The 11,681-nt window shown below is 35.0% G+C and overlaps 1 protein-coding gene and 1 pseudogene across 2 annotated transcripts; one reads left to right on the top strand and one right to left on the bottom strand.

Moving 5' to 3' along the window:
• Positions 1–948: 948 nt before the first annotated feature.
• Positions 949–4,062, bottom strand: LOC142550964 (protein yippee-like). Of its 2 annotated transcripts, XM_075660018.1 has the most exons (6): positions 3,950–4,062; positions 3,679–3,814; positions 1,871–1,914; positions 1,450–1,558; positions 1,311–1,366; positions 949–1,237 (listed from the first exon to the last, which is right to left on the bottom strand). In XM_075660018.1, exons 2-6 carry the CDS (start codon positions 3,772–3,774, stop codon positions 1,153–1,155), a joined length of 390 nt encoding a protein of 129 aa, XP_075516133.1. In that variant the 5' UTR covers positions 3,775–3,814; positions 3,950–4,062; the 3' UTR covers positions 949–1,152. The 2 variants fall into 2 exon arrangements, with proteins under 2 accessions (XP_075516133.1, XP_075516132.1); XM_075660017.1 differs by having other exon boundaries at positions 3,679–4,023.
• Positions 4,063–6,188: 2,126 nt separating this feature from the next.
• On the top strand, positions 6,189–7,396 carry LOC142550963 (chlorophyll a-b binding protein CP29.1, chloroplastic-like; annotated as a pseudogene).
• The last annotated feature ends 4,285 nt before the right edge of the window (positions 7,397–11,681 follow it).

Genomic DNA, 11,681 nt, shown 5'->3' with positions numbered 1-11,681 from the left:
ATAAAGTAAATAAAATAGTACCTAATATTGAATAGGATCATATGGGAAAAAAAACCATGCCCAACTGCAATAATATTCCACGAGCTTAGCCTTTTCATTCTCATTGTGGATTTCAGTGATCTATCGATATCTACTCGTTGCAAGAGGAGATTCTGTAACATCAACTGTACTGTTCTGAGGAACAAGATTTTGTGCCTGACAGAACTGTTAAATCACCGGTTGCTAAAGGACCATTGCCCATTCGATCTGGCAGTCAGTGGGAGACCTCGTTTCCTGAAAAATATTCATTTTAAAGACTGTGTTTTGGTTTAATTTTTATTCGAATTTTGCACAAATTATTTATTACATGTGATTGTCGTATATAAGGATTAAGATAGATTATGTACCAGTACGGGAAAATATATTTTATCAATGTTTTTATTGATTTTTTATTATATAATAATTGAATATTTTAAATCATACTTTTTATATACATATATGAATTGATTAGTTTTATCACAAAATATACAATTTCAAAAAATTTAATTTGTATGCATGTGCATCGTATGTTTTATTAGTAAGTCTTTTGTGAGATGATCTCACAAATCTTTATCTGTGAGACGGGTCACCCCACCGATATTCACAATAAAAATTAACACTCTTAGCATAAAAAGTAATATTTTTTCATGGATGACCCAAATAAGAGATACGTCTCACAAACTACGACCCGTGAGACCGTCTCAAAAAAAATTTTGCCATAAAAAAAACATTTTTTTAAAAAAATTGTAACTCATTTATAACTACGATCCTCACTCTCAATTTTTTAATAAGTTCCTAGAATATTTCTAATCGTCCATCTTTATTGTTGATGTTTATAAAAGTATAGAAAATAAATGAACTAATTAATCAGATAAAAAAAAGTATAGCATACGGATTCCAAAAAAGTTAGGTTATAAATTAGATGAGCATCTTTTATAAAAAAATCAAGCTCTTTGATATGCTACTAATCAGCTTACAAAAATCACCTCCTTTTTTAGTCAATCTAGATGTAATTTTTACTCCCTCGACGAATGCTTAATAAAACTATAGAGACGGTAAAACTGGCTATCTAACTCAGTATATTAATATAGGAAGAGGGGAGGGGGAAGGGGATGTACAAATTCAAGAAATCAGCTACGCATCATCAGCATCGCTACCGGCAATATGGACGTTTTCAGATAACACATACTCGCTTCCATCTGGTCCCAACACCTTAAACCTGCTCAACAACCGAACTATCAAACATCCAGAACCCCGGTGTGAAATGTGTGCATAATTATTTGCATACATACCTTTCGAGGATAAACTTTCCTTCTTTGTACTTTTGGTTCTTGTCTTGAGCAGCTTCCTATCATTAAAAACAGGAGAGTATCTGAGAATTAATCGCGTGTGGCAAGAAAAATTTAAGGATTTAGAAAGAGATCTTCTCACATATTTCCAGCCCACAATGGAGCCACATCCCACACAAAATATGTCAACAACAGTGTGGATTCCAGTCATCATCAACCTATCTTCTTTCTCCCCATCATTAACATTCACACTATCATCAAGGAGATGAATGGCATCAGCTACAATTTGCAGAATGAGCACAAGAGAAAAGTATAGTCTCGACTATCAGAAAACTGTCCTCCCAAGAATTCAAGATGAAATATATAACGGTTCCCATAAGAAAACAAAATGATCACCAAAAAATTTGGGATTTTAAAAGTAAAGAAATAAGATACAGGGGGATATGATCCTTCTTGCTCTCTTACGCTAGATTTTACCAAGGCAATATTACAAGTTAACTCTGTAATGACATGCTCCAAAACTTATGAAACTCAATAGAAAATAAGAATCGGAGAGCCCTTACATATTATCAAAGAGGTAAGCCTTCCCATGCTTGCAGTGGAAAGACTAAAGGCACAGAAAGAAATGAAGGGTCAGGATTCACACATATGAGATCCATAATTGATGTTAAATAGGAAAAGTTTAAATGGAAGCGTATATTGATTGAAGAATAAATCAACTTCAAGTGCAAATTTCGAAGGGACAAAAGGGAAAGCAATATCTAACTCAAATGTGCAGCTTCCCTGCAGCATTTATAAATATATGAAGTGAAGAAAACTAAATGATTAGACCTCCAGATAAAATGAAACTGAACACCAATTAAAGTATTACGCATCAACAGCCTGGAAATGGTTATTTTTCAGTCGTGAATAACAAATAGTTAATTGAGTGATAATCAATGTCAGTTTATTTCGCTAACTAATTGAACAATATTCCAGGCTGTTGATGCATAATATCCAGTCTATTTAGCAAGAAATTTGGTGGCACTGATTTCTCAGAAGGCCTGAGAATTTGCATATATACGAATATAACTAAATAACAGAGAATAAAAATAAATTATTCCTTAAAAATGAACATTGTAAACTATAAACTTCAAAGAGCAATAAATGGATACATCTTAAAAGCCATACTCGTTTTCTGAGAATGTAAATTTTTCTGTTTTATTGGTTAAGGGGGAAACATATCATGACACAATTCAAGAAATTATATCGGTCACTTGTACAGAGTAATACAATTGAGTAGAGCAAAATATATGTGCTCTCTTCACACCACATCATAAGAATCTAAAAATTGCTCAATTTTCTACTTCTAGCAAATTTGGGGGGATTATTAATGGAATTTTATGAGAACAATTTTAACAGAATGCCCCCAAGGAGCACGTTGTTTTAACAAAAGATGCCTCAAAGACTTTATGGTTGCAGAAATAAGCTGTAGCAGATCATCTGGTTAGGATAATCAAACTTTATGCAACACATAATTTGAAAATGATGCATCATGATACCATGCACAAGCTGCAACTGAATCTGAGAGTAGGGATGAGACTAGGAAAGGAAGAAAAGTAACTTCAACAAAGTAGAGAAGAACACCCAAAAGTTATTAGTCCCTCATACATATTTCCATTCAAGTATATCTATAAATGCCATATTTCTTTCTAAAATGTGTTTACTTAAGAGTAATGATTTAAAGTCCAGTGACTCTCGTCCATCACCTTTGCGGTGAAACTATATACAAGTATTCCAAGCTTTTATCACTTCAAACTCAATTCGAAAACATACATCCGATAAACCACTATGTGTTGGTCAAAAATATCTTTCCTAGGCATGCCTGGGGATTAATGAGTGAGAGATGATCGAGTAAAAATTGAAGACGGCCGTTATACAAGCAATCTGATTGAATAAACAAAGACATACACATGTATGCTAACAGCGATCAATTATGGTTGATTTTTTCGAAGAGAAGCATAATAAACCGATTCAATGGAACATTTCACCCTATTTATACTATTTAGTTTTAACTTACTATATCTCTACCAAAAGTGAATTTGAGTCAATCCTTCCTTATTCCAGCATAGTTGTTAACAAAGTCTCAAAACTCTTATTGCCTTGAAACAGTACTCCATTTCACAGTTATATAATTCAACTAAGATCAGTCCATCAATGGCAGGCAAATCTAAATCCCTTGTGCTAAACATATGTACACTGAACCTCATTACAATGTAAACGACCAGCCAACTTCAAACACCCACTAATCGAAAACAAAACCAGCGAACACAATCATAAATCCGCGTACATTGCCAGACAAAAATACTATTAAAGAGCGAAACAAATATACCTTCGAGAGTATGTCCTTGGCGAGACCAAGATGGGCTTGACAGTACTTGCAACTATACAAATTCCCTTCAAGGAAAATCAGAAATACCTTTCCCATTGTAATGATCCTCTCTTCTCACCAACAATCAATTCGTCTTCTGAAAAAAACAGATGAAAAATGCAGGTAATCCCCAGCAATAAACCACTAGAAAAGACGGCAAAAATTTAGAAAAAATAAAATGCACAAAACGCATGAGCATTATTCAACAATCTAGAATTTGCCGTGAAAATACATTGGAGGAGACCAAATGAAGATCGACAGAGCAGCGGTTCAAGGAAAAAAAAAGGCCCAAGCAACGCGATGTGATCAGAATCATCTCTACGTATTTATAGTAGTGTGCGTGCGTTGCTTGCTTGGAGAGTAAATATCACGAATAAAGATCTCCACTTATCATATTTAGATATTCCATAAAGTGTTTTTATTTGTTCCAATGTACTAAATATATGTTGTATAATTATATAATATTTTTTTATAATTTATTTGATTGATATTTAAAAGTTGATTAAAATATATTTTAAAAAATAATGAGAAACTACTTTATAATTTTGATATATTAATTAAAAAAAAGGTGATAATATTTTATATAATTTATTTGATTGATATTTAACTGACAATCAAAATATAATTATAAAAAATAATAAAATATTGATATATGAATTAAAAAAAAACTTTAAAAAAAAGAGAAATAATTCATTAGATTGATATTTAATTGTGGATCAAAATATAATTATAAAAAATAATGAGGTATTATAGCATGAATATATAAATTTAAAAAATAAAATGGAAAAAAATGGAAAAATAGAACAATGGTTGAACCTGCTACGCGACCCTTTGTTTTTCCTTTTATTTATTTATTTTATTGTTATAGATATATACATACAGATTACCACGGGCATATCTACGATAGGAAGTATCACTGGCTTTAATATTTTAAATATGTAATTATTAATGCATGAAAAATCAAATGTGCGCACTATATTGATTAGTAGGTAGAAACTAACTATAAATATAAATCAAATACACAATGTTGTGTTTTGTTGGAAATAGTTATATTGTTAATTATCAAGTGAATTATATTTTTATTATTATATAAATCGATTGGTATTTATTTAAATTTAATCAATAAAATATGCACCATGGATAGGGATGGCAATTTTTCCCACGAGTTTAGGGCTCCGCGGGAAAAACTCGAAACGGGAATGGGGATCCCCGATTTTTTCGGGTTTGGTTTCGGGTTCGGGGATTTTTTTAAATCCTCGATTTAGTTCGGGGCGGGTATGAGATTATTATCACCCTCCACGAAATCCCCGAACCCGCCCCAAAAATAATATCAATAATAAAATAATAGTACTATTAGTATTAATAATATTATTATTTTTTAAAATATCAATAATAATATTATTATTAATATTGATATTGTTATTAATATTAATATTATCTCTAATAATAATATATAATAATAAATTTTGATTTGAGAAAATCTTCGAATCCATCCTCGTCTTCCTATATTAATATTTTTGAAACGGGGATGGGGATGGGGGGAAGTCCCCAAACCCGAAAAAGCGGGGATGTGGACAGGGATGGGGGTGGGAATAGAATTCGGGGATGGGGATGAGGATGGGGATGACAAACCCGGCCCCGACCCGGCCCATTGCCATCCCTAACCATGGATGAATCTTTATATATATATATATATATATATATATATATACACACACACACACAAAATATAGACATTAAAATAAAATAAAGATGACAATGAATTGGATTTGGATATGATATCATATCATTCTCTCGTTTTCATTTATTCTATCACAAAAACTCTTATAAAACGATATCACGTATCAATTTTGTGATATCGTTTTTTTAAAAACTAAATATTTTATAAACAATTACAAAATATCAAAATTAATTCATCTCAACAATATTATCATATAGAAATTGCACAAGTTCCAACCTAATAAATTTTTTAGTTACATCCAAATATCATTATTTAACAAAAGCATATTCAAATTAATATTTCTTTAATATAAATAAAAATATATATATATATATATATATATATATATCAGAATTTAATCGGATATTCATATCAAGAATGAGTATGAGTAGAATGTTGCTAGACTCGTCTTTATCTCCGAACCAAAAATCTGCATACCCAATAACCTAATTATCTAATAAGGTCCAAAAAATCTCTTCACACTCTCTTCCATTTGAGTTGTATATCGGATTATCATACGGATTTGGAAAAAATTGTCATCCCCAATATAAACTATATTAAATAATTTATACCATATGTAATGTACCGGAAATATTTTCAATAAGAGCTTTTCAAGTTTGTCGAGAAAACAGATTATTTATTCATTCAATTATATTTTCATGAAAACAAACCAGTCGTCCAATAATTACCCAATAAACCGGATAAGAAGCAGTTAAGGCCGACCCTCCAACAGCCCTGAGATGGATTCACCCCCTCAATCCAACGGCCACCATCCCTCCACCTCTATCTCCATCACTGACACTTGTAATCTATAACCCAACCAAATACTACATCGCCACACGCTCAAATCTTGTATACCAATTTTCTTTTATCCTAGCTCCTTCACCATGGCCGCCGCCGCCGCCTCCTCATCCTTCATAGGCACCCGGTTCCCGGAAGTTCACTCTGGACCAGGCCGCGTCCAGGCACGCTTTGCTTTCGGGAAGAAGAAAGCTCCCTAGAAATCAGCATCAAAGACTGTTACCGACCGACCATTGTGGTATCCCGGGGTCAAGGCTCCGGATTATCTCGAAGGTACCCTTATCGGTGACTACGGATTTGACCCGTTCTGTTTGGGAAAGCCGGCTGAGTACTTGCAGTTTGATTTGGACTCGCTCGACCAGAACCTGGCCAAGAACAACGCCGGGGATATTATCGGAACCAGAACTGAGGCTGACGACGTGAAGTCCACGCCATTCCAACCTTACAGCGAGGTTTTCTGGCTGCAGAGATTCAGGGAATGCGAGCTCATCCATGGCAGGTGGGCCATGTTGGCAACTCTCGGAGCCCTGACTGTCGAATGGCTCAATGGCATTACCTGGCAAGACGCAGGAAAGGTAGTATCATGTATCAAAATATACCAAGGTTTTTTTACACCGAACATTTCGAACTATATATTTGTTGATTTAATAATTCAAAACGATCTCAACAGATTGAGCTGGTTGAGGGATCGTCATGCCTTGGGCAAGCACTTCCATTCTCAATGAGCACTTTGATCTGGATTGAGGTGTTGGTGATCGGGTACATCCAGACCCAGTTCCAGAGGAACGGCGAGCTTGACCCGGAAAAGAGGCTTTACCCAGGTGGATCATATTTCGACCCGCTGGGCTTAGCGGCGGGCCCGGAAAAGAAGGCGACCCTTCAGCTGGCTGAGATCAAGCATGCCCGCCTGGCCATGGTGGGGTTCTTGGGATTCGCCGTGCAAGCCGACGCCACCGGCAAGGGCCCTCTCAACAACTGGACCACCCACTTGAGCGATCCACTCCACACAACCATTTTCGATACCTTTGGATTTTTCTCTTGAACTGGGTTTCCATGTTATCTAAAGAATTTCAATGCTTCTCCTCGTCGATCTCTTGTAAAAATGGCGATACCCCGACTTTCACAGTGAAACTAAATCAGACTGCTACTTATCTTTTATCGTATAGTGATTCGGATTCCTACCATACAATTAAAACTTTAGTTAATGATGTAGAGCGGGTGAATTGGGTGAAGAATATGTGGGCAATTTCATCGGGTCGGATTGTTTTGATTGGGTGGGAATAAGAAAATAACTGAGATGTGTCCCAGCCAACTACTTTGCTCCCGAGAAGAAATAATGTTATATGAAACACGAAGGTAACCTCGTGAATGGACGTAAGAAGGAAATCCGGGGTGATCATTTCCAAACTTAAATCAGTATGAAATAAGAAAAAAGAGGAACCCTTTCACAAAATGATGCAGGCCATCTGTATTTTTTTCATACCCCTTACCCTAAACCAACCTGGTATTTATAACAACAGCAAGAATGATGACCTTGCTAGTATTCACCTACTAATTATAGTTAAGTGGTTGCGCATATCTTGTTGTCTGACACCTTTTCTGATATGTCAATCCGTATCTTTCACCTTACCAAATCATTTTGATTTTGTTAGTAATGATTATTGAGAATTAGATGTCCCATATCGCTGAACTCGAGTGAGGTGCGTTTTTTGAGATGACCCAGGTAAACAGCTTCCTGGGGAAGTTGCGTGAGAATCTGGGCTTCTGGTAGCCCGGGTAGAAGATGTTCCGGACATCCACTTGCTCGGTTTCTGAAGCATTAATCTAACTTATGTACTTTGATTTGGGCTATCCACATAATATCCCTGGTCATCCAACACCCGGGATCTTAAGAGGGTATCAGTTAACATTAATCAAGAAACAAGAGATTTTGTTTCTCCATCCAAAATATATTTATTTGCTTTATAATTATATCATATCTATTTAGAAAGCGAAATTCTTGGTGATAGCACCGATTATATACCCCCAATCCGGGTCAACTATGGTACGAGTTTTTGGATAGTCGAGAAGCCGAGAAAGTTAAGTAAACCAACCGGTGCTCCGATGGAACGGGGCTTATAGTTAAGCCCGGGTAGTACAGCTAGCAAACAGTGCTCCACATCACGGTTGTCCCACTCGCTCACTCCGGAACATGTGTCATCTTCAAATTCGCAGGTACGGGGTGCCATGACTTGATCATCAGGAGATCTTTCGGCACACATAAGAGTGATGTGATTAGATCGAAGTAAGTATGAATTGTCAGACTCAACAATGTCAGTGGACAGAGCATAGAAGATCATCTCACCATGACTAGCAGCTAGAGACTGAAAACAAAGTCATCATTCGCTTTTGTCCTATAAATACTAAGTTTGCTTTATATTAATGCATCCAAATATTGTTGCAATAAATGCGCATACTCTTTATACATCCTCCAACAAAAAGAAATCATTGGACCGACTTAAATATCGGAGTAGCTACGTGTCGAAAATTTTACCTGTTTTCGACACCCCACTATCTTTGTTATCTGAAATATTGAGACATACTAAGAACCGAACACCTATCATGCTGAGTCCGACATGTCAAAGCAAGAAGGAGCCTGGCCCAATAATTGTCCACCGCACGCAGACCCAATTTGTCCGGTGATCATCACTTGGGAATGGTGATTCTAATTCATGGGAACTGGGCCGTCTTTTAGCTTCCTTGTCGATACATCCGTGACTCAATAATTCTCACCAAGTTCATATTCGAATCATTCATGGTGATTTTTCCACGTGGATCGGTACTTCTAAAAATATACGTGATATTCTTGTAGCAATTAAATCAACGCTAATTGGGTCATAGGATCTAACCAACCAATTCATGTATTCTCACCGTAATTTGAAAAAAAAAAAAATTGGAATGTAGTGTCGCAAAACTATTTATAAATAGAATCATCAGAAAATATCCATTTTATGTCGGTTTTCCAATAATTTCGCACAAAAACTTTTGTGAACCAATCTCATGAGGCAAATCTCTTATTTATGATACTCATGAAAAAATATTATTTTTTATATCAAAATTATATTTATTATCATAAATATCAGCATAGTTGGAGATTGTGTATCAGCTAATCCATGTAATAATTCAAAACACAAAAATTCTATTTCTGTTGTGAAAAAGTAAAAATTTATGGTAAAAAGTAAAAATCTCAAACTCTCAAAATTTACCAAACTACACACTTTATAATATTTTTCTCTCTACTCAATTGTGATTTTCTTCACAAATGAGAGATCTATTTATAGGAAATCTTTACAAATAATCCAAAAATAAAATACATCATTACCTACATCATCACACACTAATTTTCAATATTTACAACTCTTATTTTCAACATTCAAATATTCAATACACACATTTTAAATATTATTTTCCAATACTCCCCCTTGTGATGATTATCATGATACGATGATGTCTTCATTACGTGTTTTTGTACTGCCTCGTTAAAAACCTTACTAGGAAAAACCCATTGGGATAAAAACCATAGTAAGGGAAAAAGAGTGCAGTCACGTAAACTCCCCCTCATGTTGACACGAACAATTCTTCACAAATTTCGTAGATTGCGCATCCCAATATTATATATGTGCTTTCTGAATATTGACGTAGGAAGTGCCTTTGTGAAGAGATCTGATGAGTTTTCACTTGATTGAATGTGACGAACATCAATACATCTATTCTTCTCAAGCTCCTTGGTGAATACGAAGAACTTAGGAGGAATATGTTTAGTTCTGTCGCTTTTTATGTATCCTTCTTTCATTTGAGCAACACATGCAGCATTATCTTCATATAGTATCACCGGCTTCTCATCAGATGATAATCCGCATGAAATTTGGATATGTTGGGTCATTGATTTTAACCACACACATTCACGACTTGCTTCATGTAGTGCAATAATCTCGGCATGATTTGATGAAGTTGTTACGAGCGTTTGTTTCTGAGAACGCCAAGATATTGCAGTGCCTCCACGAGTAAATACATATCCAGTTTGGGAACGTGCCTTGTGTGGATCAGATAAGTATCCAGCATCAGCATAACCAATTATACTTGGATTAGCATCTTTTGAATACAAAAGTCCCAAGTCTGTCGTTCCTCGTAGATAACGGAATATATGTTTAATTCCGTTCCAGTGTCTCTTTGTTGGATATGTGCTAAATCTTGCCAACAGATTCACGGCAAAAGATATATCAGGCCTTGTACAATTTGTAAGGTACATAAGGGCACCGATGGCACTTAGATATGGTACTTCTGGACCAAGAATATCTTCATCATCTTCACATGGACGGAATGGATCCTTTTCTATGTTTAATGATCTAACAACCATTGGAGTACTTAAAGGATTTGCTTTATCCATATTAAAACGTTTAAGGATCTTTTCTGTATAATTTGTCTGGTGAACAAACATTCCACATTCTTTTTGTTCAATTTGTAAACCCAGACAATACTTGGTTTTTCCAAGATCCTTCATTTCAAATTCTTCCTTCAAGTATGACACAACTTCTTGAATTTCTTTATTCGTTCCAATGATGTTTAAATCATCAACATATACAGCAATAATTACGCATCCGGATGTTGTTTTCTTAATGAAAACACAAGGGCATATTGAATTATTTACATATCCCTTTTTCATCAAGTGATCACTTAGTCGATTATACCACATTCGACCTGATTGCTTTAACCCATATAATGATCTTTGTAATTTCACAGAATAACATTCCCTGGGTTTTGAACTTTGTTCTTCATGCATCTTAAATCCTTCAGGGATTTTCATATATATATTACTATCAAGTGATCCATATAAGTAAGCTGTAACAACATCCATAAGACGCATTTCTAAATTTTCAGATACCGCCAAGCTAATCAAATACCGAAACGTAATTGCATCCATCACAGGAGAATACGTTTCTTCATAATCAATTCCAGGCCTTTGAGAAAAACCTTGTGCAACAAGTCGAGCTTTATATCTTACTATTTCATTTTTCTCATTTCGCTTTCGAATAAAAACCCATTTGTATCCAACAGGTTTTACACCTTCAGGTGTAAGGACTATAGGTCCAAAAACATTACGTTTATTTAGCGAATTTAATTCAACCTGGATGGCATCTTTCCATTTTATCCAATCCTGCCGATTTTTACATTCACCAAAAGATTTTGGTTCATGATCTTCGTTATCATTTATGATGTCGATTGCCACATTATAAGAAAATATATCATCAATTTCATCTATATCTTTTCGGTTCCATATTTTTCCAGTATTAATATAATTGATAGAGATTTCATGATTCTCGTCAGTTTGTGGTTCTGACAGAACATTTTCATCATCATGTGTTTCTTCAGGAACACCATTCTCTATTTTGTGATCATCATGTGT

The sequence above is a fragment of the Primulina tabacum genome, chromosome 7 (assembly GCF_025594145.1).
Source record: "Primulina tabacum isolate GXHZ01 chromosome 7, ASM2559414v2, whole genome shotgun sequence".
Taxonomy (NCBI): domain Eukaryota; kingdom Viridiplantae; phylum Streptophyta; class Magnoliopsida; order Lamiales; family Gesneriaceae; genus Primulina; species Primulina tabacum.
This window is presented reverse-complemented; position numbering and strand designations above follow the sequence as displayed.